This window comes from Giraffa tippelskirchi, chromosome 7 (genome assembly GCF_054371585.1).
Source record: "Giraffa tippelskirchi isolate mGirTip1 chromosome 7, T2T-mGirTip1v1.2.pri, whole genome shotgun sequence".
Taxonomy (NCBI): Eukaryota; Metazoa; Chordata; class Mammalia; order Artiodactyla; family Giraffidae; genus Giraffa; species Giraffa tippelskirchi.
In genome coordinates this window covers 57,729,526-57,743,808 of record NC_137281.1, presented here as the reverse complement: position 1 = coordinate 57,743,808, position 14,283 = coordinate 57,729,526, and the positions used below count along the sequence as shown (strand labels likewise).

Sequence of the window (14,283 nt, the reverse complement as noted above, 5' to 3'; positions counted from 1 at the left end):
AAGGTAGGTAAAGATAGAAGACAGACACTGCACATCGAGACCATCAGGTGACAAACATGCTTGTAAGTTGATGAGCTTCAAATCTCTCTGCTAAGAAGCATACTAAGTTCTTCCAGGTGTAAGACGGTGTACACATACTTCGAACTAGGACACAATGACCAGCTCTGTAAAGGGAAGCAGGAGTCTTTGGTCTAATTTCTAACTCCTTCACTGATTCACTATCAGAGGGTTAACAACCACCTTCATTCCTCAGTGCTTAATTCTATTTGCAAAATAGGTTATTTTCATTTTTATACTCACTCTCTTCAGTTCAGTCAGTTCAGTTCAGTTGCTCAGTCCTGTCTGATCTTTGTGACCCCTTGGACTGCAGCACGCCAGGCCTCCCTGTCCATCACCAACTCCCAGAGTTTACCCAAACTCATGTCCATTGAGTCAGTGATGCCATCTCATCCTCTGTCATCCCCTTCTCCTCCTGCCTTCTATCTTTCCCAGCATCAGGGTCTTTTCAAATGAGTCAGCTCTTTGCATCAGATGGCCAAAGTATTGGAGTTTCAGCTTCAACGTCATTCCTTCCAATGAACACCCAGGACTGATCTCCTTTACGATGGACTGGTTGGATCTGCTTGCAGTCCAAGGGACTCTCAAGATTCTTCTCCAACACCACAGTTCAAAAGCATCAATTCTTCGGTGCTCAGCTTTCTTTATAGTCCAACTCTCACATCCATGCATGACCACTGGAAAAACCATAGCCTTGACCAGATGGACCTTTGTTGGCAAAGTAATGTCTCTGCTTTTTAATATGCTGTCTCACTCTCTAGCAGATCTCATCTAATTTGATAGCTTTAAATACTTCTATCCTGAATCTGAGATTCATAGATCCATCTACCTACTCTACATCTTTACTTGGATGTGTCTCTTGGGCATCTTACACTTAATATGTTCAAAACAAAACTCTTGATTTGCACACCCCCCCCCTCTGGCTCCACCCTGTTCCAGTAAATGACAACTCACTTCTTCTGAAACCCTGACTTAGACTTGTTCCTCATGAATCATATTCAATTGATCAGCAAATTTTGTTGGATCTACCTTCAAAATGTATCTAGAGCACAGCTGCTTCCCATCACCTCCACAGATACTATCTTGGTTTAAACCAACATAATCTTATACCTGGACTATCACAATAGCCTCTTAACTGTTCCCTTACTGCCATCCTCAACCCCCTATAATCTACTGTCTACACAGAAGCTAGGAAAGTCATATCATGTTACACTTCTGCTTATAACCCTCCACTGCCTTCTCATCTCATTCTAAATAAAATCCAAAGTTCTTCAAATGGAATTCAAAGCTCAACACACTTTTCTAGATCTCTTTGGTCTCACTTCCTAATGCACACCTTCTTATATATTCAGCTCCAGTCACACGGGACTCCTTCCTGTTCCCAGAAATATGCCAACCACTTTATCTAATTAGCATTCAATCCCACCATCATGGTGACTCACTAGTCATCAAATATGCTTTATTTTTCTAAACAGCACCTATCATTACCCAACATATATTTTTCATTTTGTCCCACTATAATGCAAACTCCGTAACAGTGGAAGTGTTATCTGTTCTGTTTACTGCTTTTCACCAACACTTAGAACAGTGCTCTTACATGCAACAACAAAAATTTCCAGGCATGAAAATCAAAGGATTTTTCATAAAAAACAAGGAAGCAATCTTAAAATAACAAGAAATACTTCTAGAATGAAGCTATATTCCACAGCATCCATCAGGAATTTCAACTCAGGAAATGATAAATGACAATGTTCAAACATACAAGCCTTTCAGATGCATCAGAATCACAAGCACGTGGCAAGGATTACGTGCCCAATTAAGTGAATATCTTTTTACGTATTCACCAGCTCAGAAACAGATGGATGAACCAGAGCACACCGCCCTGGTGAGTCTTGGAGGAAGAAAAGAATGACATCACTGGAGAACCTGAAGGCGTATGTTCAGGCAGGACACACACACACACACACACACCCCTTAGGTTGTGAAGGCTGAACCTCATACTGAATGCCAAAGAAACCCACCTCATGACTAGGTATCAGGGGAATTCTCTGGGTCTGACAGTCAGTCACCTCTAACTCCTCTGGCAATTATGGTTAAATGTGATGTTACACTCCTCAAATGCATAGTTACGATAACTTTTATTCATTTATTCGTGAATAAGGAAAGGAACTGGGATTTGTTTAAATTCAGTTCCTAGGTCCAACGCAACAATTATGATTGTCCTCAGTACAGAACTCCCGCGTTGTCCTAAGTACCCCTTCCCACACAGTCCCCTCAAACCAGTCACATCCCTCAGATTGAGCCCTGAACCTGCAGTCACTCCAAAGATTCCTCCCCGAAGTGTCAAAGCCCTAAGTAGACCCCTTGCCATCACTGGCCACCAGAGTAGTGGTGGCCACCAGATAGTCTTCTGTCATTCAAACCTACAAAATTGCCCTTGTCACCAACGCCCCAGTCAGACTTGCCTAATAAACAGTCTCCTGTAAGGGCGCTATCCTGTCAGCCGGACCCCTGCTCACCCCTTCCCTTTACCAGCGTCCACGGAGACCCCACGCCTCCTACCAGGTCCCGAATACACCCTCTGCAGTCATCAGTAACCCTCATAGACCTCCCCGTCGCCCGCCCTATCCCCTTCCTCCGCCGAGAGCCTTTCTAAGCCCCTCTCCCGCCCCGCCCCTTGCCACGAGGCCCCGCCCCTTGAAGCGGTGTCCTGCGAGCGGCGCCGGAAGCCCCGCCCCTCCCGGTTGCTAGGCTCCTGCAGCCGGAAGTCCCGCCTGCCGTGTAGTCGCCGCCGCCGCTGCTGCCGTTGTTGTTGTGGTTGGTTCGCTGAGCTCCGCGGCTGCGAGAGCCGGCTGCGTCCCTTCTCCGCCGCCGCCATGAAGTGGATGTTCAAGGAGGACCACTCGCTGGGTGAGCGCTCGGCCGCTGGCCCGGCCGTGGGGGCGGGGGCGGCGGGGGCCCCCTCCCCCACTCGGGCCGCCCCAGGCTGGGCCGGGCGGGGCGGGTGCTTCCCTCGGGGCTCGGGCGGCCGAGGTCCTGGCCCCCCGGGCGGTTGCCCACCCGCCCTGGGCCGCCCTCTGCAGGCCCTGCCGGAGCCGGGGCCCCGAGGACCGGGCCCGCCCGGACGCCCGAGAGGACCGGGGGCGTGCGCAGGTCCGGGAGGGAGGAGGGCCGGGGCTCTGGGAGCCGGCCGGCGGGCAGGCGCGGCCGTCAGTCCCGTGTGTTTCTCCCTTAGAACACAGATGCGTGGAATCTGCGAAGATCCGAGCGAAATACCCCGACCGGGTTCCGGTGAGTGCGTTCCCCGCCCCCTCGCCTCGCTGTCACCCCTGCCGTCTAGGACCGGTGGTGGGGCCCCAGGCTGCTCAACAGTTGACAAGTTTAGACTCCAGTCACGGTTGTGGTGGCAGATGGGCCACACTGGGTAAGGGGCCGTCGAGGGCCGCGGCTTGAGGGGCTGTAGTGGATGCTGTTCAGGATGCTTCGGTGCTGAACCTCGCGATCTAGGCCAGCGAGCTGTCTGCAGCCTCTGGGCTCCCTAGCCAATTATGTAAGAAACGATGTTCTAGGACAGGGCGACAGGTCACAGCCACTTTAGGGAATGATGGTGGAGGGAGACGTTCACTTTGGTCTTAGAAGTGGTACTTCAGTCTCAGGACATTCATCTTTAACTTTGCGCCTTCCTCTTTACCTGGCTTCTGGTTCCCTTTTCTCACCCTGACCCTGTCATCCTTTCCTGACCAAAAAAAAAAAAAATCTGAGCCGCCACTGATCAGTAATACTTATCCTGTATTTATCCCATGATGGGGGAGATAGTTTCTGTAACCCTTATTTATTTTTGAGGACATCCAGGCCTGTTATTGTAGCTTATTGCTTATGAACAGTTCCTTCAGGGAGAGGCAGGAGGGATAGATTTGAAACTTAGTTCAGAGAGAAGCAACAGGCCAAGTGAAGAGCTTGGTCCTTGGCTGCCTGGGGTTGTCAGTCATCCCCATTGATCTGTCCCTTCTCATTTCCTGTGTTCCTTGGGATCTTAATTCCCCTGTAGTGTGAAGGCAGATCCATTCTGGGGCCCTGGAGTAAGAGGCTGTAGAGGAACCCCTCACCAGATATTCTCAAGTCTGCCCAGACAACATATTGAAAAGCTTTGTAGTGAGGGCTGTGTTTCTCTTATGCATGCTGAGATCAGGGATGAGAACTGTATTAATAATTGACCACAGAAAAGCACTTACTGTTTCCCTGTAACACATTTATATCAATTCTTAACCTCCAGAGTGTGTGGGTTATTAAGCCAGGGGCATATTTGCTCATGTTATGTCATTTCCCACCCACCTCCTTGCCCACACACTGTTAATCAGCACTCCAGCGATGCACGGCCAGAGCCTCACGGTAGCAATCCAGTCATGACCTTTCTTTGCTTTTGCAGGTAATTGTGGAAAAGGTCTCAGGCTCTCAGATTGTTGACATTGACAAACGGAAGTATCTGGTTCCATCCGACATCACTGTGGCTCAGTTCATGTGGATCATCAGGAAAAGGATCCAGCTTCCTTCTGAAAAGGCGATCTTCCTGTTTGTGGATAAGACAGTCCCACAGTCCAGGTGAGGGGTGTTTACTGGTATTGGAGATCTGCTTGGTTGCTTGCAGAACTCAAAACTTTAGAAGTCTGAAAACTCTTAAGAGATCCTGATTAGAAATCTCAATTTTGTGCTCCCTGACATCAGGAGCTCAAGGAAAACAAGAAAGGGCTGAAATAGATGTGTGTGCACTTTGGGTTAAGAAAACAGAGCAAGGCCTGGACTTTTAAAAAAAAAGATGAAATTCAGCCTCAGTTACCCAAGAATCTTTTTAAATAGTTCGGGACTTAATTAGGCTTAAGCCATCAGTAGAACTGAAGCCTGAAATGAGGTTTTTCTCCAAATGATCCATGAAATAAGTCCTGCCATTCTTCCCCAGGAGCCTGTGGGCCCTGCTGAGGCTCAGCTTCAGTTAAGCACCCTGCCTGCTTGCTCGCTCTCCAGGCTCAGTTCTGGCCACTGTGAGAGTACGCTGCCTGAGCCTCAGGTACCGGGAGATGGCTCTTTACAGACTTACACCTCCCTTTGCTCTCACTGTCAGAGTAGCTGCCCTCTTGTTCTTGCTGTTGTGCTGCCTGGAAGCAGTCTTTGGGATATTTGGGGCCTGAATTGAGGCAGGGGCATTACAGTTCGCTTCGAGGTAGGCGACAGCCTAGCTTTAGTCTCCTGTGGAGAGAGGAGAATTTTCTGGCTCAGTCTGTATCCCTGGTCAGTCCTTTTCTGTTACTGATTTGAGTAACAGAGCCAGATGCTGGCCCCCTTCCTCCTGAGTTTGATTTTGTTATCCCCCCAAAAGTAGTACTTCTGAAGCTAAGGCTTTAAGAAGTCCTGGGAACTAGCCCAGTGTAGCCAAAATTTGCTTCTTTTGAAAATCCTTGAAAGCTCCAGGAGAGGCCTAAGCCAAATTCTAGTCCCATTTCCTACGAATAGAATAACTTTGGCTATTTTTAAGGTCTGGTTTTCTCTTTCCCAGTCTCTGCCACTTCTGCTTCCTGATGTTTGGCCGAGGATAGGGGAGAATGGAAGGTCTGCCTTCTATTAGGCCAAGGCTCTGCCTGAGGAGAATGGCCAGGCCCTGCCTAATGGGTGCCATTGGTCTGCTTACAGCTCGAGCTTAGGAAGCTGTGGTGTTGCCAGGTGTTGTGACCCCGCTGGGCTCTCCCAGCCTTCCTTCCAAGCCTCTGGGCACTGTGGTGCTGGGTGCATTCTCCAGGGGAGGCTAGTGAAGCCCTGGGCATCTGCGGTCACTTTCCGCTTCGCTTCAGGTGGTGGGGAGGTGGAGGTAGATAAATCTTCGTTCATGCCACCTCAGCTTGTGCGGCTCCCTGACGGCCCTGTGTGTTCTTCTTCTCAGAGTTGGCTTCTTGGTGGGAGGAAGTTTGTGAGTAGGACCTGTGGCCTTGAGTTTTGTTTTCCTTGATTCTGATCTTCTGATACTTCTTGAAGAAATGAAGCAGGCTAGTGGAGACATTAACATTATGTTAATGTAGCAATTACAATGGCTGCAGAATTTAACTAATGCCCTCTCCCCCAGTATCCCTGTGATATAGGTAGAATTGGAAATGAAAAGTGATTCTCAGGGCAGCAGAGGCTGCTTTCTCTCTAAGTTTTATTTGCCTTTCCAACCTGGTAAGAATCCTCCCTGAAACAGGTTACAGCAGTAACCCAAGGCATGCTAACCAGCCCCTCCACCCAGACCCTTCAGTGCCTTTGGCTCCAGTTAATGACTTCCTGGCCCACATTTAAGGCAGCAGTTCTTTGTTTGGGGGTTTTAGTCTTCAAAACAAGTTTGCTTATAAACAAAAGAGGCATGTGACATCCTTGGGCTTTGTGCAACTGCTGATCACCTGATGCCTGCACAAACAAAATTGTCAGTCTCCTTCCTAAAGCTACAGTTTGACTCAGCTTCACCACTTCCTCCCCAAGGCAGTAGCAGCCTCTTTCATAGCACTTTCCAGCCTCCTTAGGGAAGCGTGGAGCCTCCTTTAACCATTAGCCAGTGTTTGCAGCCTTTGGAGAGTGGCTGGGGAAATCAGAGTTGAGAAAGGATGAGCCCTCCCCCATCCCATAACGAGCAGATCTACACAAGGATTGCTTATGTCTGAGGCTGAGCAAAAGTAACTTCATTATTCCTGCCTTAGAGCGGACTTTGGGAGTGTTCTGGGACACAGGCGACCATCATGTAAAATAATGTGATTACTGTTTGAGTAGTCAGTGTTAATATTGACTCTAGAAATAGAAACAGAAGCAAATCCCTAAGAGTTGTACATTTTAAATCCTTTCTGAGTTCTTTTTTTTTTAAAAAAGGGGAGATCTCAACTGCTTTTTCCCATTTAGCATTGGAAAGTTGAATTCTCTGCCTAGGTGCCTGCATCTAGAATCAGGCTGAAAACGAAAGGAAAACTGTGTCTTGGTGCAGACAGGACTTGAGAAAGAATATCGTTATTGTATAAGTTTTCTAGTCAAGGCTTTAGTGGGGAACCCAGACCTGGCAGTGGTGCCCACCTTTTGGTTTTTGTTTAGAGCACAGATAAGAGTCTTGTTAATCCCTTGTTTAAAATAGAAACTGGAGTATATTATTAAATTAAATATATTTAAGATGTTGTAATTTGGGAATATAACGTCGGGAAATCTGTGCTGTTTAGGATTATGGTATTTAATTGTTCCTGGCTCTTTCGTTAATTTTTTGTTCTGGCTCTTAAAAAGGTACTGCGTAAAAGAAGTTGTGATGTCTTACAGTTCATTTGAACTTTATTTAGAAATATGCTTCAATTCAACACTTTTGAGCATTTCTGGGTAAATACCTCTTTAAAGGAGGGTTTATTTTAGCTGTGGAATAGAGTATTTATATCAGAGAAAAACCTGATAAAAAGAATAAGCAGTGGTTAATTTTTGTATTTTAGAATTTTAGGGAGCCTTTAGGGCTATATTAACTTTAACTTTGAGGCCCACGTCTTTCCAGGGTCCACAGCAGTAGCCACTGTCCTCCCTCCCTCACCTCCCTACCCCGCTTGCCCCGCTGGAAAAGAGACAAATCCAGGTCCAGTGGAAGCACGTGGGGTTCAAAGCAGATGGATGGCCAGGTGGCCCATCGGTCCAGCCAATTCATGAGTCAGGCTGGATCCCACAGCCTCCATAAGCCGACCTTGGTTGGGGCCAAGGAACACTTGTGCAGGGACAGGGCATCCACAGTTCTAGGTCAGCCACCCCCAGTTCATAAGCTGTCGAGTAGCTTAAGACGCATTTGTCCTCAGCAGCATGGCGCTTCCTAGATGTGGGTCCTTCTGAAAAGTGCCTTTATTATTGGTTAGTTTGTCTAGACCTGTTTGATCTTAAATGGAGGGGTGGGGGACAGGGTTTTAGGAAGCAGTTTAGGTTCATGTCACTCAGGGTCCCACCACACCTTAGCTTACCTTAAATCTGCTGTTGGCTTTTCCTGTTTCTTGCTTGTCAGACTGAGCTGAAAGGTAGCAGTCGCTCAGTACTCAGCGGCATCCTTCTTAGATGATTGTAACACACGATGCCGCAGCAGTGTGCGTTAGTACCAGGGGCTGGGGGCCGTCTTTGGGCGTCTTCTGTAGCCGGTAACTTGGGCAGGAATCCTTGGCATTGCAGTGCTGCCCGTGAGTTGTCAGCCCTAACAGAAGCGTTAGAGCAGCTTGTCTGCTTGCGGATGCCCTGGCGCCCCAGTGCTGAGTGACCTGGGCCTCTGAATTCTGAGAGAGGAGCCCAACTTTTCAGAGGTGTGTGGAACTTGTCCTAAAGGAACACACCAGACTTACGCTGTGCACTGTTGAAGAGAGGCACGTCTGACATCCCTGCCCTTCCACTTGGCTATCCTTTTAATGGGACTTTTTTTTAAAATTATTTTTAAACTATATTTGTAGCCCAGCTCTTTTTTGGCTCCAGACCGAGTTATTCTGATTCTGTGTGTGTGGCCTGATCCCACAAGTTCTGTTTTCAAATCATACTGTATAGATGCTTTCTCGGCACCTAGGGAAGCCTTGGAATCAGGTGTTCAGTCATGGGCTGCGGACTGGAGCGTTTAGATCCCAGCCTTGAGCAGTCAGTTTTCAAGTTCCTGCCCAGGGGATACACTGAGTATAAAGACATAGTGCTATTGCCAACTAAACAGACTCCATGTGATGCTGCGTGGCAAACAGACAGAACAGCAAGAGTGCTCTTAAAGGCATTAGGCAAAGCCACCTAGTTCTCAGAGCACAGGAGCTGCTCGGTGTGTGCTACAGAGGCTGCAGCAGTGGCTTCCCTGGTAACTTGTTTGAAATGTACAATCTCAGGCTTGACCTTGACCTTCAGAATCTAAATGGCATTTTAACAAGACATCCAGGTGATTCTGTATGCATGTATGTATGTGAGGAGCGCTGTTCTAAGGGCGATCTTTGCAGAAGGTACAAGAATGCTGACCCTCGGTTGTTTAGATCTAGTTATGTGTTCACATGAAGGCAGCACAACTTGGTGGCAAGAATGTCTTCCAGCTTTGTGATCTGGGGTGGATTATTTAACCTCTGTGTCTCACTTTTATTTGGCAAGAATGTCTTCCAGCTTTGTGATCTGGGGTGGATTATTTAACCTCTGTGTCTCACTTTTATTATCCGTGAACTGTGGGTTATGACTGTACCTGCCTCCTAAGACTCTTCTGAGGGTAAAGAGTTAGTATGAAATATACTTAAAACAAGTGCTTAGCACATAAGTGTTTGCTATTATAGTTAGAATTTTTATGATTGGCCTCTGTAGCTGCTAGAGCACTGTTAAACAGATTTATAAACCCAAGTTTACCAAAAGACAATGGAATCTAAAGACAGAAAGCCACATGATTATAGACCTCCCTCCCTCAACCCCGTCAGAGCTTGCCTTAGCCGTCGGTCCATGGTCCTTGTTCACTGCAGACAGCATTCAGAGTCGGGGGTTTATAAAGCTTCTCAGGTATTCCTAACTCAGCAGCAGGATTTCGAGTCACTGTCCTGGAGCTTGTAACTTGCTAGGAGAAGAGCAGAACTTAGTCTGGCAGATGGAACCAAACTTGACGTAGACATCAAGGGGTTGCTGCCTTTGCATTGCACACAGTGTCTGTTGCTTCCAAACCCCTTTGGTAATGGCACTGGGGACACTGGAGTTCAGGTCTGATCAGGAGCACCCTGGACACGTGTACCAAGTGGTGCACAGTGGTGGCGACTGCAGGAGCTGTTTTCCCCTTTGCCTCATTTTGAGGATTCTCAGGGAGAAGCTGGGCTCCTTAGGGTGCCAGCCACTGGGGCTGCAAGTCTTCTTGAGAGACTTGGCTACTCATTCTAACCTTTTGCTAGTTGCTGGCTCCTTACTCCACTTCCTGGCTTGTCACTCTTCTTCCTAGTAAAGTGCTTTTAAAGATAAGCATCTCCCCCTCTGGCAAAAGGATTGTTTCTCAGCTTGGCTGCACAAGGAATCATCTTGGGCATCTTAAAACTTATTGATCCCTGCGTCCTACCTCCAGAGATTCTGATTTAATTGGTCTGGGGGAGGGCTTGGGCATGTTTTTCAAGCCCCCCATTGTTTCTGCAGCTGAGGTGGAGACCTGCCACTTGGAACAGGCGTTCTCCTTCTGCCAGCTGCCCCCAGGTCCTCACATGTTCCAGGGCAGTGCGGTCCATAAAATGGCATGCAAGCCACCTGTGTGATTTTATATATTCTAGCAGCTACATTAAAAAAGAAAAAGAAGAATAGTATATCTTACTTATCTGATATACCCAAAATGTCATCATTTCAACATGTAGTCGAAATTGAGATAATTTTGCATCTTTTTTTTATACTTTGACATTTTGAAATCTTGTGTATGTTTTACACTTACAGCACATCACAATTCAGATGAGCCACATTTCCAGCGCTAAACACAGATACACAGTGGCTACTGCGTTGGACAGCAGAAACACAAGACATTTCTATCATAGCAGAAATTTCTCGTGGACAGTGCTGCTTCAGGGAGTCCTTATGTTACCAATCCCACCTCAGAGCCTTGCAGAGCACAGTTCTTACTGTACACGATGCCAGTGACAGGCCATTTTGTATTCATGCTCATCCACTCCTACATTGTTACTAATTCTCACCTGCCCACACAGCCAGCCCTCTAAGCTTAAAGAGAGGCAAGGAAGAAACTTCCCCTTTTTAGAAATGTGGTCTCTGTCCCTGTTTACCTGGAGGTCTCTCACAGCAGCCAGGAGCAAAGCAGCGACGTGGGGCAGCCTTGTCTTTACCAGCTTGAGGCCCCGACCCCTCTCTGTGTACCCACTGGCCCTGGTTTTACTGAGTCCTGCACTGAAGCATCTGTTGTGACCTTTCTGGGCTTAGTGACCTCTGATGTCTCGAGCTGGCTCCCAGACTGCTCTGTCTGTGCTGGCTCTGGTTGACCCCCATCTCCCCCCACACATAGTCATGCCCATGTTTAGCACGTGTCTGGACCTCCTGCTTATCTCCAATAGTGCAGTCAGGTGGCCAGAGCTCAGGTGTTCTAGTGTTAAGTCTGGAGCCAGTGCAGCTCAGCTTCACGGCAGAGCGCACGCTCAGGTCTCCTCTGCTGCAGTCTGTTGTACTGCTAAGGGAAAGCCAGCTCTCCTGCCCCGCGTGTTTAGCTGGAGCAGTATCTGTGTATGGAGGCTTCTTAGGCAGGACTTCTTTGGATTGCGATACAGTCTGAGCACTTCTTGCACTGCGTGCGAGGAGAGGAACTTCCCTTTGATGACGCCGATGCAGCTCTTGGGCACAGGTTTCTGGCGGGGGAGGTTCCACAGGAAGGAACTCGTGCGTTCTTCTCCTGTCAGGTGCTAGTTATAAATCTTCAGAGGCCAGCTGGAAGGAGCCGCTCCTCCTCGCCTTTGTCCTCCGCTCCCACAGATGGGCTCTTGGGCCCCTACTTGTCTCGGTTTTCCCCCTGCCCCTGGCGTTCAGGAAGCCCTGCCCTGGGAGCTGGGGCTGGCTTCCGAAGGAGTTCCTTGGTGTGAGGGTGAGTCAGATGGCCTTGCCTTGAGATAGGAGGATGATTCTGATCTAATCCCTGATTCCCAGAGGCCTCATTGCTTCTATCCACCTCCCAGCAGAGGTGTGACAGAGAGTAGCCAGTTTAAGCAGTGGGCCCCTTATCCTCAAGCCATTTTTCTCCCAGTAGCTGGACTCAGTCATCAACCCCAGTTCTCAGCGTTCTTTCTTTGTTTCTCTCTTTCAAGCCTAACTATGGGACAGCTTTACGAGAAGGAAAAAGATGAAGATGGATTCTTGTACGTGGCCTACAGTGGCGAGAACACGTTTGGCTTCTGAGGGCCGGCGCTGGGCTGGTGCACTGTTCCTGCTTGTGGATCTTGTAAATAGCCGGCCATTTTCAGTTACTCTACCAGAACCTCTTCACATAGACCTATCAGTGCATTTGTAACTGGATTTATTTCTTAATATATTGGAAGGTTTTGTTTCCTTAGACTAGTAAATTATCATACAGAGTTTTATTTTGAGTTTTTTCTTTTTGTGCACTGTCCTCATGGCTATACCCTCCAGAGAACTTGTTCCTCTGGGAATCTTATTTAATGAAGATATTTCCATATTGAAGTGAGGGAGGTGGGAATTAAAGTGAAAGGGGAAATGATGCATTTATTCTGGATTATGTTTGAAGTGTTAGATGGTGAAGTGTTAAAAGCATCCAAATTAAATCCATAGCAATCAGAACACTTGCTTTACTAGATTTTGCCAACTGCCAGTCATGTTGGACTGAGCTAATCTGTTCCTCTTTCTGAAACTATTAAGGTAAATAATTAACAATAAAACTTCCTCTTATAAAGGCACTGCAGTGTGACCTTGTCCTTTATTCACCTTGTTTCAGATGAGTGAGAGAAGAGCTCCTGTGTCCTCCAGGCCAGGAGGAGGGTTTGTGGGGCCCATGGCAGAACAGCTGGGCCCAGGAAGCCTCTGTCAGGAGGGGCTTTTGTTAAGTGGTCAATATAATCTCTAAAAAGGTATATGTCAAGAAGTCCATCTCCCACTGATGTTTTCTGACTACCCCAACCCTCCACCTTTTGGGAAACTTCTTTTACTGGCATATTCTTTTCAGAATTTGCTTTTGGAAGTCCAGTTATATATGAATAAATGTTCAAGCTGTTTTTTTTCTTATACAAAAGAGAACACATTATATATACTTAAGTACATCGCGTTTTTTCAGTGAACGGTATATCATGGTGATCTTTCCATACCAGTTCATAGAAAGCCTTTTCATTTATTTTAGTATTGCATTGTGTGGGTTTATCATTATTACTGAGACTGAGCGGGACCCTGTGTGGCTCCTGGGCATGGAAACCTTTCCACGTGCCCTGTTCTTGTAAGGAAATGGACTCCAGCCTCCATGACCTTCCCTGAGTTCCAAAGGGCAGATTCAAACACTTGTTAATCAAGGAAGGGTGATGTGATCACCAACTCAATGGACATGAAGTTGAGCAAACTCTGGGACAGAGGTGCCTGGCGTGCTGTAGTCCATGGAGTCACAGAGTCGGACACGATTTAGGGACTGAGCAACAGCAAATCAGGGAAGGGAGGGGATGCAAAGCCTGGGAAGAGCAGCCTAGAAACAGGATTGAAGCCCATGGGCAAGGCTCTGGTTCCAGGTCAAGGGATACACAGAATACCTTTGAGCTCTTTACAGAACTCAGACTCCCAACAAACGGAAAAGTGAAAGTGAAAGTCACTCAGTCATGTCTGACTCTGCAACCCCATGGACTATACAGTCCATGGGATTCTCCAGGCCAGAATAGTGGAGTGGGTAGCCGTTCCCTTCTCTAGGGAATCTTCCAAACCTAGGGATCGAACCCAGGTCTCCCACATTGCAGGTGAATTCTTTACCAGCTAAGCCACAAGGGAAGCCTCAACAAATGGAAGGTGTTAGCATCCTTCATTCCAGACAAGACCCCTGAGGCCAGATTAAAGGAGTGCAGGCCCTGTAGACACCCTTATCTATATGGTCATCTCACAGACAAAGGAACAGCACCGAAACAACTCAAAACCTATTTAACTTCTTAGGAAATTAAAGAGTTCTTTAATTTGATAAAGGGGATTCATAAAAAATCTGTAGCAAATATGTATATTTTAGTAAATAAAGCTATGGAGAATGAGGCAGTATGGTACTGACACTGGGATAGACAAATACTTGAATTGAACAAAACCCAGAAATCAATCTGTGTATAAAGCATGTGGCATAACAAGTTATCAGGGAAATAATGAACCAGTTAACAAATGGGATTGCAACAGTTGGTTACTTAATATGGTAAAATTTCAGAGAGATTCCTATTAAAAACAGTAACTAAAAAAGGAAATCCGAAGGGTGAACTCTATGGTATATGAATTATATCTCAATGAAGCTATTAAGAAGTCTGCTATCAGTGCTTTTCTCAACTTTGTTCTGGCATAAAACTAAAATAATGAGAGGAAAATAAAGGAGAGGCAAAAGAATCAGTAAGACTATAATATACAGACCGTGATAATCTACACAGAAGAATCTAAAATAATCTATACAAATTGGAATAAGAAAGTTCTCCGTGGCTGGTGGATACCAGATTAGTCACAAATATTGATGTTTCTACACACCAGTTATGACCAATTAGGGAATATTATAGGAAAAAAATTCAT

The 14,283-nt window shown here is 46.9% G+C and overlaps 1 protein-coding gene and 1 long non-coding RNA gene across 2 annotated transcripts; one reads left to right on the top strand and one right to left on the bottom strand.

Annotated features, from left to right (window-relative positions):
• The first annotated feature begins 2,814 nt into the window (after positions 1 to 2,814).
• Positions 2,815 to 12,452, top strand: GABARAPL2 (GABA type A receptor associated protein like 2). The gene is made up of 4 exons (XM_081508616.1): positions 2,815 to 2,967; positions 3,293 to 3,348; positions 4,484 to 4,656; positions 11,847 to 12,452. The coding sequence occupies exons 1-4, from the start codon at positions 2,934 to 2,936 to the stop codon at positions 11,935 to 11,937; spliced, it is 354 nt and encodes a 117-aa protein (XP_081364742.1). The 5' UTR covers positions 2,815 to 2,933; the 3' UTR covers positions 11,938 to 12,452.
• LOC145513150 (uncharacterized) lies at positions 4,286 to 10,160 on the bottom strand. Its single transcript, XR_014059153.1, has 3 exons — positions 9,505 to 10,160; positions 8,046 to 8,391; positions 4,286 to 6,090 (listed from the first exon to the last, which is right to left on the bottom strand). It is a non-coding gene; the product is annotated as an uncharacterized LOC145513150 (long non-coding RNA).
• Positions 12,453 to 14,283: the final 1,831 nt, after the last annotated feature.

Excerpts from the sequence above, each read along its gene's own strand:
- GABARAPL2 (XM_081508616.1), top strand. The coding sequence starts at position 2,934 with ATGAAGTGGATGTTCAAGGAGGACCACTCGCTGG. Across the intron at positions 2,968-3,292 it reads CAAGGAGGACCACTCGCTGG|AACACAGATGCGTGGAATCT; the intron begins GTGAGCGCTCGG and ends TTTCTCCCTTAG. Across the intron at positions 3,349-4,483 it reads AATACCCCGACCGGGTTCCG|GTAATTGTGGAAAAGGTCTC; the intron begins GTGAGTGCGTTC and ends TTGCTTTTGCAG.